At 37.8% G+C, this 16348-nt stretch overlaps 1 protein-coding gene across 1 annotated transcript; it reads left to right on the plus strand.

Moving 5' to 3' along the window:
• The first annotated feature begins 4334 nt into the window (after nucleotides 1–4334).
• Nucleotides 4335–11333, plus strand: LOC117301476 (stabilizer of axonemal microtubules 1-like). The gene is made up of 7 exons (XM_033785496.1): nucleotides 4335–4598; nucleotides 5713–5962; nucleotides 6822–7050; nucleotides 7404–7529; nucleotides 8480–8705; nucleotides 9685–9823; nucleotides 10762–11333. The coding sequence occupies exons 1-7, from the start codon at nucleotides 4486–4488 to the stop codon at nucleotides 11230–11232; spliced, it is 1554 nt and encodes a 517-aa protein (XP_033641387.1). The 5' UTR covers nucleotides 4335–4485; the 3' UTR covers nucleotides 11233–11333.
• The last annotated feature ends 5015 nt before the right edge of the window (nucleotides 11334–16348 follow it).

Raw genomic sequence — 16348 nt, forward strand, 5'->3', positions numbered from 1 at the left:
TTTCATAAACTTTAAATAATTGTAAAATTTATATATATATATAATGGTATGGTATCCCCACAGAGCGCATTTCTGAGTTTGTTGATAGCTACCTCAAACCCTTAGTCTGCCGTATTCCTTCCTTCATCAAGGATACCAAAGACTTTCTCCACAAACTAGATGAGGTCAAGCACCAAATACCTGACTCTGCTATTTTGGTTACTTTTGATGTTTCATCACTGTATACTAACATACCCCATCATGAAGGCATGAGTGCATGTGTCTCTGCCCTCAATGCTAGTAATCAGTCCCGCCCCTCAGTGAGTCATATTAAGGAACTCATGAGCCACATTCTAATGAAGAATAATTTCACATTTTCTGACAGGCATTTTCTACAGGTACAGGGTACTGCCATGGGTACCAAAATGGCACCCTCATATGCTAACCTATTCATGTCTCAGTTGGAGGACAGACTCCTGTCCTCCGCCCCCAACCGACCACTAGTTTGGTGGAGATTTATTGATGATATTTTCTCCATCTGGTGTGGTGACCAAGACAGCTTGGATGAGTTTATTGCCCATATCAACTCATTTCACCCCACCATAAAGTTCACTACCGAACAATCTCTCACCAGTGTGAACTTTCTAGATGTGACAATAACCAAGTCTCCTAATGGCCTTGTCACAGATGTTTACAGTAAACCCACCGACACCCACCAGTACCTTCTCTCCAATAGCTGTCACCCTAGTCACTGTAAGAAGGCAATTGCTTACAGTCAGGCCTTACGTATCAGGCGTATCTGTTCCACAGATACCCTGTACAAGAGGCGCTCATCAGAGCTAAGGAAACACCTTGTATCTAGGGGACACAGCGAACGTAGGGTCCAACTTGCTATCAACAGGGCTCTCAACGTACCTCGTCATACTCTGTTGACTAACACGGGAGCTAAAAAACCTCCTACCAATAGAGTTGCTTTGGTCACCACCTTCCACCCCAAACTACCCAAACTTCCCTCAATTCTCAATAATAACATGCCTATACTTCACTCCTCCAGCAGGTTACACTCAGCAATCACTGAGGTTCCCATGGTTGCATTCCGCCGCCCTAAGAACCTTGGTGACATACTAGTCAGGGCCAAACTTCCCCCAGGTACAGTCCAAACACAACCCCCGACAGATATACTGGGCTGTCACAAATGTACCCGTTCCAAATGCAAAACGTGTCTGCACATTAAGCCCTCACTTAAGGTGAAGAGTCATACCACTGGCTCTTCATACAACATCAAGACCGACTCTGAATGCAGCACGTCTAATGTAGTCTATGTCATATCATGTAAGAGATGTGGGCTACAATATGTGGGAGAGACTAAGACCAAACTTAGTCTTCGCTTTGCGAATCATGTCTCTTCCATAAAGACTAAGAAACCGTACCCAGTCTCTATCCACTTCAACAGCCCCAATCATAGTGTCATTGATGTTGAACTTCTGGTGATTGAAGCTTGCAATGGTGATGACACACACCGCAAGAATAGAGAATCACACTGGATTCACCAACTCAAGACAGTCAAACCCTTTGGACTTAACATAAACACTGGTGTTAAATAACTTCTCATTACCCTCCACTTCACTTCTGCCTAAGAACTCATATGTTGTATATATTCTGTACATAAAATATAAATTAACCTAGTTTAAAGTTGTTTTTATAAATTCATCACTGTAACTATCTGATGTAAGTAACCCCCCCCCTTTTTTTTCCACAGGTCCCTCATACCTATTTTTAAAATCATCATACCTTTGATCTTGCTATTCTTATTAATTGACCATTGTTAGTTGCATCATGATGCAACTTGCTCTCTAATCCTACCCTTTCATGTCTCCCTCCATTGTTGTCGAACAATACATTTACCACTTTTATGGTCCAGTAACCCTTCCTTTCATTCTAAACATCCTTTGTCCTCGCCACTTCACTCCTATTGGTTCATAGCCCCCAATATTGTTTCTGAAATAGGAACTTTGATTGGCTGTTATTTTCCCGCTTCTTTCTGGATCCTTTCCTTAATCCCTTTCCCCCTCTCTTTTTCTATAAATGGATATGTATTTGTTTGTACTTGTCTTATGCCTCTGAAGAAGGTCCGGATTGGATCGAAAGCTAAGGCCATCTACCCTATTCATTATATATATATAATTTTTATTAAAAAAAAAAATCACTTTTTTTATACATTTTGTAAACTTAATTTTGTTAATACTCTTTGTTATAATATTTAATAGTCTTAACATATTTTGTAAACTTTATATATATATTTAAACTTAATATTTAAACTTAATAATTATGCTTTATAATTGTCCAAACAATTACATTTCCATAGAAAAAGAGGATAAAGGTATTAAAAGAAGGATCCAGAAAAAAGGGTTAGATTATAACCAATCAAAGTCTCTAGAAAACATTTGGTGGCTATGAGTCAATGAGAGTAAAGTGATGAGGACAAAGAATGGTCCATAAAAGGAGAGGATGATTTATTAAACATAGGTATGAGGAACCTGTGGAAATACATATTTATATATAAACTATAAATTTATATAGCATAATTATATAAATTATATATAATATGCACCATGTCCTATACAAATTTGTGTCATTTATATAATTAGTTTTCCCTCTTGCCATAGAATGGCAAGCAGAGTGCCGCGCCTGTGGTTTATTCCACACTTCGAGACTTATTTTTGCGAGATACGGTTTCAAAATACTCGATACGGTCGATAGCTATGTAAATGTTGCAGAATGAATTTATGTTGTATTGTAGTCGTTAAAAATCTAGGAGTCCTAAAGAAACCTTGAAAGTATCGAAGAAAAACTAGTACTCACAAAACATACAGCAAAGCAAAGAACAACACAGCACAAAGGTCCACAAACAAGCACTCCCAACCGTGGCATATCGACGAGTCTATTGGACCATAACGGAAATTTCCACTCCACAATCACGTGCTTAGTAACGTATTATTGTACTATTTCTACCTCCATGGTAATACAATCAAAACTGGGTTATTCACATTTAAATTTGATAACTTTCCGTATGGCGCCACCAATTTTTCACTAATTTTCACAAAAAGGGATATATCAATCAGGTAAATTAGATACTATATTATTTTATTTCGAATGAAAAAGTGGTGGCGCCATACGGAAACTTTTCCTTTAAATTAGCCAAGGAGCTTGCAAAAACCCAAATAACAAAGAAAAAGATGGATCCAAAAAGCGCTGGTCTTGCATAATCGCTGATCTCTTAAGAGAGAAGAGGGGTAATGGTCTACTGCATAACAATGGAAACTTCGGTTTTTTTTACTTTCTGTGATATCTACATATATGTTTGTAGTCTTTGTGCAAGACGTTTCTCGTTTCCTTTTCACGCACACCGCGGCCAATTCACCGACAGCGCGCACCGACTCACCTGACTTATAGTCCACTGTCAGGTGAGTCGGCGCGCGCGCTGTCGGTGAATTGGCCGCGGTGTGCGTGAAAAGGAAACGAGAAACGTCTTGCACCAAGACTAATATGTTTGGAGAGCTCTCCAATGGTAAAGTTTTATGCTTACAGGTTTAATATGGGGACCGTGTTTAGAAACTACCACGGAGCAAGTGAGACTCCCATCATGGTCATCCCCACATGAACAATATTTTTGTTTGTAGTGTCCCATTTTGTCAGCACCTTGCCCTGGTCAAAATTCCAGTTGAACCTAGTTTAACTGGGGTCAACTGGTTCAACTGGAAAGTGACCAAACTCGTCCATTTTCCATATTAACCAACTGGTTTGGGCTAGGTTTAACTGTGTTCAACTAGGTTGAAATTATAAACCAGTTGGTTTCTGTCCATTTTCCATATTAAACCAACTGGTTTTAACTGTGTTTAACTAGTTCCAGTTTAACTAGGTTCAACTGGAATTTCGACCTGGGTATAAATATGATATTGAATACTCACCGGCTTTAATAGCTTTTAAACGATTTTTAATTTTCTTTTGTACTGAGTGTTTTAGAAAATTGATAATAAAACTTCTAATAAAACTGATCTAAACGTGTAGGCCTATTGGAATTTTGTGCAGAAATCCTGAAGGTACAAGTGTCCAAGAAGCACGAAGTGTCCAGGGTACGGAGACACTACACACCAAAAGCTTAACCATTGTATACACTGTCCCCCCGCCCCATACATCCATTGACTACCGGTAGTTTGATCCCAATGTCCCGTTGCTAGGTCGCCACGTTAAGTGGGTTCCGATTTTGTTGACTGGTAACTAAGGCCTACGGACGACGGGGCCGTACCGCTCTGTGTACGGTATACACACAGCTCCAAACAGCAGGTGCGTGTCACAACACTGGCAGGTGCACGGAAATCCACCAAAGTAACGCAATTCGCGAGTCATTTATCAACAATTTGGGGCCGTTTTCATATTTATAAGAAGGATAAAATAAGTTGTGTGATAACCAATTTGTAAATTAAGTTATCTGGAACAGTGTTCATCATGACATTGGACTACCCACCCAGTCGCCTTGATACGAGCAGTTCTGAAGCCCGTGCAATACTCAATCAACCATTTCCTGCCTTTACGTGTCTCTGTGAGCTGTGTGATTGCGGGTAAGATAGTCATTTTGGATTTTTGTTCGAAACTATTGTTGTTGATGAAACATCTTGATATATTTTATTTGTTGTTTATTTTATGTTTGAAACATGTTAATTTATAAGTTCATTTTTGTGTTTATTTTTTGTTGGAAATAATATGTATGATATACAGGATGTCCGACACTTCGTACCCTGGACACTTCGTACCTTCGGGACACTTCGTTCCTTAACCAAATTGGTCACTTCGTACCGTGGGCAGGATACGAAGTGACTATCAGCTGAGACACTTTGTACCCGAAGTGTTCAAAGTCACTTCGTTCCTTGCAAAGGTACGAACTGTCCATGGTACGAAGTGGCAAAGGTGCAAACTGTCCTGACACCGATATACAAGTACTTCTGCTAGAAGTTCTAGCAACTAAAAGGCTCACGGGGAGCCTTCTAGTTTCTAGAAGTAATACACATGTACAGTCTACAGTGTTTTTTTTTTTTTGTTAATTAAAGGCGGATAAATTGGTGGCGACGTGTGGAAAATTATACTGTAATTCTGCTGCTGGAAGTGAATTGAATAGATTTGTAATAAACCATTGAATAAATAAAAATGAATTAACTATAGGCCTATTATGGTCGCATGACGGGATTTTGTTTTGGACTATCAAAAATAACAAATACATGAAAAAAAGTCACAAGAAAAAGAAATGTGTATGATCACAATAATTTATTTATTTTCAGCGCCCCAGAACAAAAACAAAGATTTACAAAGTAGAGAGACATTATGGCTACTAGATATTAGGGCTGCGGAACCCCAAACTTTTAAAATGGGTGTGGGGGGGGGGGGGTTGGAATAAATAGCACCCCCATGTAAAAATAGTGCTTCCCTAAAAATCTCTTAATTTAAAATTTAAAAACAATGTTGACTTCCGCAATAGCAACCCAGCACCCGACAAGAATATGTTATCAAAGAACAAGTGTGGTTAATTTTTTTGTTAAAAAAAACTAAAGAAAGTAACAAAAATACATTAAAGTTTTCCGGACTTTATAAACTCATGGTGATGTGTTGGTGAGTCGCAGTGACCCTGTAGATAAAACATGATTGTAACTTAAACTAACTACCTTTTTGTTTTAATGACAGACGACACAAGCATCACAAGAACTGTAAAAAAAGGTACAAGCGGAATCGCTTTGGTCCTAACAACAAATGTTCGCTGAGTCATTATCAAGAAACCTTCAAGGAACCTGATGAGGGTTACCAGCGTCGTCTACCCATGATTCCACCTCCAACACCAAGAGACCCCAATCCTCCTGACATGGACTTCAATACAATCCAACGATCAGACTATCAACAGAGAGTTCAAGCGAAGAAACAAGAGCCAATCAAAATGGTTAGTATAGGCTCATCTTGTAGATCTTAAAACAATCGCGGTAAAGGCCGGTTTGTAGACGGTCCCGCATAAAAAAACAAACACTTTATATGTCTCAGCGATGACTATGAACTGTGTTTTTTAGGACTGGGCGTCAAGATTTCCAGTGCGTGACCGACGTTAACACACATGGAACCTTTCAAGTACGACTAATTGAACTCCTTCTTGTCCCTGCTCTGTGTTTAGACCATAAGTTTCAGTGTGATTCAGAACCACGAGGGCATTCGACGACTGCGGTGTAAGTTGTCATGCACAGTATGCACACGCATGGCCAACATCTCTGTGTGGGTTCAACAGCGCCCTGTTTTGATATTTTGCTATTCACGATTAACCTTATACTATAGAGCAGAGTTGAGACTAGCCTTGGTCTCAAGACAGTACGAGTGTGTACTTATCAAGGAAGAAGATGAAAAAGAAGACCAGTGTCAAAATAATCTTATATGCAGTCTATGCAGTCTCAGACTGTCCACTCTTGATAATTCACTGATTCCCCAAAGCTCTCCCTTGTTGTTGGCTGTGTGAAACAGTATGGGTAATTACCATTATTACAGTATTACCATTATAGCTTGAGCAAGTCTTTCGCATACTTAAAGTGTTTTTGGGACAACTTTGGTCCCCAAAACATTGCTTAGACATGTGAAGGAAAGAAGCTCACTCCCTTATCAGATGCGAGACTTGCCTTCTTCATTGTGACAGTTATAAAGATTACTTCAGGATTGGAGTTGATTTTCCCTAAGGATCATGCAAATAGTGTCTCTTTAAAGCTGTTTGAGTTAACACTCTTTTAATTATTGTTTATTGTAACTGTGTTTGAAAACAGGAAGAGAATATGGAGCAAAGTACTGCACCCTTTGAGAACAAGACGTCTTACAATGTGACTTATCAAGGTCATACGTCATTCCCTGAAATTAAGATGCTTAGACCGAGCACTCAGAACAGGAAGGGTCTTAGATCAGCAAAGTTTGACAGCAGGACATCAAACAAGGAGCACTTTAAGCACTGGGTGCCACGCCCAGCCAAATCGTTCGGTGAACTACCTTCATTCACAGGTTTGTAATTTTTTGTTTCTACAATCCCAACCAAAATGCTTGGGCCACCCATTCCTAACATTACATAAAACCAGGCCGTATGCACGTCTAAGCGCGTTGACAAATGAGCACGCTGCTCGAAGCGTTCCTGGTTGCATCACAGACGCCATGTTGTAGGCAGGTATTTGGATGGTAATGTCACATTGGGTACGTTCTATAAAATTGGGCCCAGATGATCAAATAAATAGTTAAAATTATTTTGGTACATGTTGTAACTCAACTTTGCACAATCCATTCTATCCATTCTACCAGGTAATTTTTCTCTGTTTTCTGTCAACAAACATCGTCAGTTATTCAACTTGTTATTTTTTTAGGATCTATCTTGTACCCCGGACAGAAACTTGGAGAGTTGGAGTCCGTGTCAAAGAGAGACTTCCCTGGCAATCACGCAGAACAAACACTTGCTGCTAAAAAGCTCCCCGACAATATAGTCATTGAAGGTATGTACGAGTTAAAGACACTATTGGTTATTACTCAAAATAATTGTTAGCGAGCAAAGGAGATGTGGTGATGGTAGAAAACATTGTGAGAAACGGCTTCCTTTGAAGTAATACAGTTTTTGAAAAAGAGATAATTTCTCACTCAAACAGTAAAAGAATTCGACTGAAGCCTCTTATTATGCATCTGAAAGCACGCAAGGTTGTTTTTATTTCATTATTCTCTTGCAACTTCGATGACCAATTACACCAAAATAATTTTCACAGATTTGTTATTTTTGGCATATGGTGGGATACTACAATAATTTGTTTTATTCTGTAAAGGTCAGGCTAAAGTGAAACATTGATGCCACATGATGTCAGTCTCGGCTTAGACTAGTCCAATTGTTCGGTCCCAAATTTCTTCCTTGATAAAAACAGGATTACCAACCGAATTTCCACATGATTTTCAGGATAAGCAATCAATAGCTGATTACCAGTAACAAGCAATAATACAACAAATAGAAATTTGGTTTTTGTCATGGAAGAAATTTCATGCTAAGCAAATTTTCGTGCTTAGCAGCTGTATGAAATTGGGCTCAGATCTTTGGTGGCCATTTTGTCTTGGTTAGTCACAGGTCCCAGAACATGTGCACATTATTTATCTCAATAAGAAATTATCATTACATGGCGTTACCGCAAACCTTACTACATATTCCCACTATGCAAAGTTTCAAATCCTACTCACACAAGCTTGTATAAGCTAGTGTAACCGTGGACCTCATATTGTCCCTTGTTGTTGATACTCTAGCTTGTTTTTGCAACGGATCCCGTTGGTTTTGTACATGTTTTCCAACTCTGGACCTTTCCCGAACCCTATTGTCTTCTTTTGTCCCCGGTTTAAATGTGTATACCTACTCACATTATTTATGTTTATCTTTACCTAAATTTAAATCACATTGTTTTTGATACAGGTGACTTCGACCACATCACAACCAATAAACACACCTATAAAGATATGGGACCACAAGAAAAGAGTCGCACCATTAAGTTTGCCTCACAGTTGGGCCGAGACAAACGCTCCAAATTTGACGGAAAGACACAGAACATGAGGGACTTCCCAGGGTACCGCAGTCAACCCCTCCCTGAGCACCCTGTGACTCCGCCCCCAACTACTATCCGTCTTAGCATGGACTCAAGGTATGCACAAATTAAATTGAAAGGGCCTTACAGTTATTGAATCATTTTGCTGTCAAATTGTTGTCCTGACAGATTGAACATGTCTTATTTTGAAGTCTGAAAGTATTTCATAGTATAACTACTCAAAACTCATCTGTTCACTTCGTAATTCCGACACTACTCAAAAGAGATTTTCAAAGGTGTTACCGCAAACCTCATCTACAATAAAAAGATTCAAATCCTACTTGTTAACGGGTTAAACCAGAAAGTACCCAGGTCAAAATTCCAGTTGAACCTAGTTAACTGGGGTCAACTGGTTCAACTGGATAGTGATCAAACTCGTCCATTTTCCATATTAACCAACTGGTTTGGACTAGGTTTAACTGTGTTCAACTAGGTTGAAATTATAAACCAGTTGGTCTCTGTCCATTTTCCATATTAAACCTACTGGTTTTAACTGTGTTTAACTAGTTTATCAACTGGTTTCAACTAGTTCCAGTTAAACCCAGTTTAACTAGGTTCAACTGGAATTTCGACCTGGGTATGCATATAGAGATAACAATAATAGTAATCGGTATTTATATAGCACTCTGAAGGGCGTTTCAAAGCGCTTAAACATACAGTATTTTACGCAAAGGATGTGGGACTATGTTTGATTTATGAGATATACTCCTTTTACATGGCACCATGTTATGGTTTACAGGTCGCAATGTGCTGCAAATCAAACCAGGTACACCGGGGCAAACCCCATCTCTTTTTGATAAGTGCACTGGCTTCTTTTATGTGCGTTATACAACACACAGGACCAACGGCTTTAAGTCCCATCTGAAGGACGAAGCAACGGTTATTAAGTGTCTTGCTTAAGGACACAAGTGTAACGACTTGGTGCGCTTAACCGCTCGGCCACAACACTTAAACATAAAGTAGGATTAGAGTAGTAGTGGTTGGTAAAAGGCAGTAAACAAAATACTCACGACAGTTTGGTATTGATTATGATTAGATTGGACTTTGTGACTGAACAACGAACCCAATATCCAGGACATGACACGAGGAAGCATCCTAAGCCAGCTCTGATGACCAAAGATCCAACGGAGTATATACCACCCACAACCAAGTTTACTACAACTACAACAAATAAGGTATGATAGGAAATATGAAAAGTTAACTTTGAAGGAGTTGTGGCTCTGAAAAGAGCCGGTTTGGTCTCAACGTTTTGATGAGTATACTCTGCTCGTCATAAGGTATGATAGCTTACACAGACTCATGAGTAATACAATAGTGAATGGGAAATCACATGTGAGGTCTTGCCTTTATTAAAGGCAGTTGACACTATGGGTAATTACTCAAAATAATTATTAACATAAAAACTTACTTGGTAGCGAGTAATGGGGAGAGGTTGATAGTATAAAACATTGTGAGAAACGACTCCCTCTGAAGTAACGTAGTTTCTGAGAAAGGGGTAATTTTCCACAAATTTGATTTTGAGACCTCAGAATTAGATTTTGAGGTATCAAAATAAAGCATCTGAAAGCACACAACTTTGTGTTACAAGGGTGTTTTTTCTTACATTATTATCTCGCAACTTCGATGACCAATTGAGTTCAAATATTCACAGGTTTGTAATTTTGTGCATATGTTGAGATACACCAAGTGAGAAGACTGGTCTTTGACAATTACCAATAGTGTCCAGTGTCTTTAAAAGACAAAACATTCACATTTTGTTGAAGTTTGATCTATGAAACTTAGGAGAGAAAATGGTGATTAACAACTTTGAACTTGATTCATAAAGACGTTTCAGAAAACTGGACACTTGGACTCTTGGAAAAATCTGATAGTCTACTCCGCAGTAGTAGAATAAAAATAGACAGTTCTCTAAAGATCAAACTCTACCTAGCAAATAGATTACACACATGGTGTTAGCGCAAACCAAATATATATTGATACCTCACTATGCAATGCCTCAAGTCTTAAATACATAGTATATTGATACATTAGCTCATTTTTGTAAATTAGTGTATTATTGGTGAGCGATCAGTTTTACTGTTACATTAAAAATTATTTCATTTATCCCTTCTAGATGACCTACAAGCCAATTGAGTCCAAAGATGCTTACGTTGTGTCTAAAGCTCGTCCAATGACCAACACACAGAGACAACCAGCCAAGTTTGACGACCAAACAATAAACAAGCGCTTCTACAAAGACTGGGGTGTCAAGGCTCGCATACGCTACGGTGATTTACATGAAGCTAACATATACGTACCAGCTCTAGGTAAAATGGCCACCGAATCAGAGACAATGAATAAGTTTGAGGGGAAGACACTAGATCAACCCACCCGTCCGTTTGTTCCCGCTAACAGGCCTGTTGAAGAAGCAGGAAAGCATGATTTCCGCACAGTACACATGGAGACATACAAGGGGAAACGTAAACCACTGTGCAAGGCAGAAGCATATATACTTCAACAAGAATTACTGAGGCAGAAAGGTCTTGGAGGTACTGGTCCTCAGCTTACACTGGATGCCTTAGAGCCATTAACAGCCACCATTTAAACTGGACAGTTGTAGGCAATGAATATCTAGGGCTTTTGGCACATAAATAATAACAACCATATTTGGTAACACTCCTTTTTCCAAAGGATACAAAGCTAGGTATTTACTGCAAGGTGAGTGGGACGAAGTTTGAATTATGAGACCTAATCCTAAGAACCATGTAATGGTTTACAAGGTGCTGTGGGGCAATATGCTGCCAATCCAATCCAGCCAGGAACACCGGGGCGAACCCCTTCTCTTTTCGATAAGTGCACTTGGTTCTTTTACATGCGTTACCCAATAAATGGGACAAACGGCTTTATTTCCCATCCGAAGGACGAAGCGATGGTTAAGTGGCTTCCTTAAGGACACGAGTGTTACAGCTGGGGGATTCGAACCCACACTCTGCCGAACAGAAACACCAGAGTTTGAATTCGGTGCTCTTAACCGCTCAGCCATGACCATTCCACATGTTTGCAGTGTCTTGGCTCACTGCAATACCTGACCCTGATAATGACTTTCATTGTTCTAGGGCAAGGTTTAGGCCAAAAAAATCCTTAGGAAAAATATTGTACATATTCAAATTGTACCTGTACATACAAATCCAAGATCATTATTAATGTACATGTATATATTTATTGTATTTAAATTGTATATAGATTATTGCTGTTAGGGTGGTAAAATTTGTGGAAACCACTTAAAGGCAGTGGACACTATTGGTAATTCCTCAAAATAATTTTTAGCATAAAATCTTTCTTGATGACAAGTAATGGGGAGAGATTGATGGTATAAAACATTGTGAGAAACGGCTCCCTCTGAAGTGCCATAGTTTTCGAGAAAGAAGTAATTTTCCATAAATTTGATTTAAAAACCTCAGATTTATAATTTGAGGTCTCGAAATCAAGCATGTGAAAGCACACAACTTCTTGTGACATGGGTGTTTTTTTCTTTCATTGTTATCTCGCAAGTTCGAAGACCGATTGAGCTCAAAGTTTCACAGGTTTGTTATTTTATGCATATGTTGAGATACCCCAACTGTGAAGGCTAGTCTTTGACAATTACCAATAGTGTCCACTGCCTTTAAACAAATTTTAACAAGAAAATAAATGGGGTTTTTATGCACGTACTTGTATGCAACATGATAGTGTGATCCATGTTCATTCATTGTGCATCATTTGTTGGCCGTTTGTCTAGGTTAAACATTTTCATTCTCTTAAACTTAGTTTTATATCCTACTATGTGTGTACAATCCTTATCCAGTTTGGTGGATATAAATTAAACAGTAAAAGAGAGACGTTCACTTTATTGTGGAGACCGAATTGAATTCTTGTTTCAAGCTTCTGAAGGTTTATTGTGCAGTAAATTATTACATGTACCTTGGCTGGCAGGTATTAAACTACATGTACACACTTTATGTCTTAGTAAGGGACACATTGCCTCTTAAAAAGGATTTGGGTACTTTTTCAAAATGTCCTTAGAATTACATTAAACTTACAGGGTTTGAAGATAATGATAGTGGAAAGCTTCCCTTCAAATATTACTTACTGAGGTGCTGTAGTTTTTGAGAAATGAGTAAAACAATGTCATGAAAATACCTTTGTAAATGATTAAAATAATTTTCGTCTCATGAGATGAAAATTATTTTCATGACATTGTTTTACTCATTTCCCAAAAACTACAGCACCTCAGCACGTAGCATTTTCAGGGAAGTCTTCTACTATCATTATCTTCAAACTGTGTAAGTTTAGTGTACATCTGTGGACATGATGTTTTTTGTCCTACAAAAGTTACATAGACCCTTTAAAGCCATTGGACACTTTCGGTACAGATAAGAAAGAAAAAAAGTTCACAGATTAACAAACAACTAACAGGGTTTACAGACGGTAATGGTGAAAGACTTCTCTTGAAATATTATTCCATGAAATGCTTTACTTTTTGAGAAAACTATCAAACAATATCCATTCTAGATATCGAAAATTACGGATTTATTTTAAACACATGTCATGACACGGCAAAACGTGCGGAAAACAAGGGTGGGTTTTCCCGTTATTTTCTCATAACTCCGATGACCGATTGACCCTATTTTTCACAGGTTTGTTATTTTTTATGCAAGTTGTGATACACGAAGTGTGGGCCTTGGACAATACCGAAAGTGTCTAATGGCTTTAAAGGAATTGAGTAGTCTTTGTAGGACACAAAATACAATGTCCACAGATTACCGTTAAACTTTACACAGTTTGAAGATAATGATGGTAGAAAGCTTTCCGTAACATATTACTTGCTGAGGTGATGTAGTTTTTAAAACAAGTCACATAAATTATTTTAGCAATTCTAGTATTAACCCGAGTTATGGTAATTATACAGTTTAAAGGGTAATTATACCATAACTGGTGAATACAATTTGCATGCTAAAACTGAGACGCTAACTCATTTCTCATGAACTACAGCACCTCAGTTATGGATATTTTTAAAGGAAAGCTTTCTTCCACCATTATCGTCAATCTGTGTAAGTTTAATGTAAATCTGTGGAATTTGTGTTTTGTGTAACAAAAAGGTACCCAGACCCTTCAATTGAGTCATCCATTCCTAGCACTAGAAATGTATCAAGCAATGTAACCCTATACAGCACTGGGATGCATAACAACATGTTATAGCCATTTTATAGTTAAAATTAGTAATAAATATACCCCCCAAAATGAATACCTCTTGTCAAAACATTGCAGACCGATTTTATCAAGTGCAAAGATTGATCCTACGTAACTGCTTTTAAAAATAAAGACCGTTCATCTTGAGATAGATTTGAGAGCTTGGAAAAATTGGGATGCTGTTCGGACCAAACGGTAACCGACTAGTGGACTCGGTAGGGCTTTGGTTGGGGATCGCCAAAACGCACTCATAGTCGGTTGTGAACAGAGAATGTTTTGTGTCAACAAAACATTAATGTTTTCTGTCTGACAACCAATGCTCTCTTGGTAAGTTAGTACATGTACCAGAATGTGTACATGTACACAAATTAAGTACATCTGGTCCACACACTAAGTTTGTTCCTTTCTGGCTCCAAAGCTGTCATATGTTTTTTAATAAAAGTTTCTCGTTTAATCTTTCAAAAGAGTCTCTCCTGACTTACTATAACAAATCTGACAAGGAGTTAAACCTTTGCATAACTAAAACTGAAATGCAAATATGAATGAACATTATACGCTTTAAGTTAACATTGCAAGGTTCTGCCCACAATAGTCACTGCCAGAAAAACCACCCAGCACTCTGGATTCCCCAACCACCACTGGAAGAGTTTCCTCTGTTTCGGACCACCACACATTTTCCAAATGTTTAAATTACACTTGCAATTTCTTCTTTGATTTGAGTCTATTTATATAATCTACCGTGTAACTGATCAATTTCGCAATGGTTTCCAGGGAAACATTTTTCCACCATTACAGACGTCCTGGGCAGAACCCTTACATTGTAGGTTTGTGTTTGGAAGGTTGCCATGACTTTAACTGAATAAAGTTGTATACGCAGTTCTGAAATAACAGTTATTGACCTGAACATTTCATGTACATCGATGTACATGTACATATGCTATGTATATCAACTTCTATAACTTTTTATAACTTGACATTTCATATTTGTAGTGAAAAGCAAGCAGATATACATTTTTTTGGTTAAGCATGACTTATTATTTTTTATTTATGTGTGGTTTAAAATATTCTGTCTTCTCCAAGATGACAAAGTCGTCTTTATATCTTCTCAAGACAAGACAGTCTTGAGCACAAACTGTAACATGAAACTGCAGAAATGCAGATTGTTTGAAATGTCAATAAATATTTGAATACTTGGATTATTAGTCTCATTATTGTGTGGAGACTAAATTTAAGGCCGAGTCACACTGCAGCGATAACAATAATGATAACGACGCAAAGAGAACGCAATCTGTTGGTTGAGTTGCTCCACGCAGAATATGCCCACACTCATTCAGCCAATCGAGAGCGTGCATTTTTAATGTTTTCGTTCTCGTTATCGAGGCCTGTTTGACCGGGCCTTAATGCAGCAGTTATTGAATCTGAGACTGCATCTTATTTAGAATGTGACCTTAATGTGAATACAAATTGTGTACATTAATCTCTTTATTTCAATCAAATAATAATGGCTTAAAGGCACTGGACCCTATTGGTAATTACTCAAAATATTTGTTAGCATAAAACCTTAATTGGTAACGAGCAATGAATAGCTGTTGATAGAATAAAACATTGTGAGAAATGACTCTCTCTGAACAAACGTCGTTTTTGAGAAAGAAGTAATTTCTCAATAAAATATTTGAATTGAATAAGATACCTCAGCTAAGGTTTCATTTCAAGGCGTCTGGAAGCACACAACTTGTGCGACAAGGGTGTTTTTTCTTCCAATATTATCTCACAACTTTGACCGCCAATTGAGTCAAAATTGTCACAGGTGTGTTATTTTATGCATATGTTGAGATACACCTAGTGAGAACCCTAGGTTTTGACAATTACCAAAGGTGTCCAGTGTCTCTTTAAAAAGAAAAGTCCAATACATCTTGAGCATGAGACAACATCCATTGTTTCCTTATAACTAAACTAAGGAATACCAGCCATCATACAAGCTTTCAAAATCTCAAGGTTCGTCGAAACATACTGGCAAGATAATAACCCAACTGATTATATAAAAAGCTATAACATGACTAGTTTAATTGAAGTTGCATTTACAGTACATAACACTTGCGAAACCAAGCCTTTGGTTTCAGTTAAATAACATTAATACCATATAGCTGTGTTAATTAAAAACAAAAAAGTGGATGTGAAATATTTACATTCTTGCAATATATACAACTATGCTAATAGTATAGTATTACTTAGAACTGAATACATGTACAAATATATGAATAGCGGCAATAATCTTAATAAAGAAAAATAGTTCTCAGAGATAAATTGGCACTCAGTAAATACATGTACATGGACAAATTTAATGAAAGCAAGCAACAACTAATATCAAAAAACAAACAGAACTAACTGAGATAAAAAACGGTTGATTCCTTGAGAAAAAAAAGAAAAAAAGTCTGAACTGCAGATTACAATTAAGCGTTAAAAAACCTGATAAACAATATTTACTTTCGCTG

This window comes from Asterias rubens, chromosome 17 (assembly GCF_902459465.1).
Source record: "Asterias rubens chromosome 17, eAstRub1.3, whole genome shotgun sequence".
NCBI lineage: Eukaryota > Metazoa > Echinodermata > Asteroidea > Forcipulatida > Asteriidae > Asterias > Asterias rubens.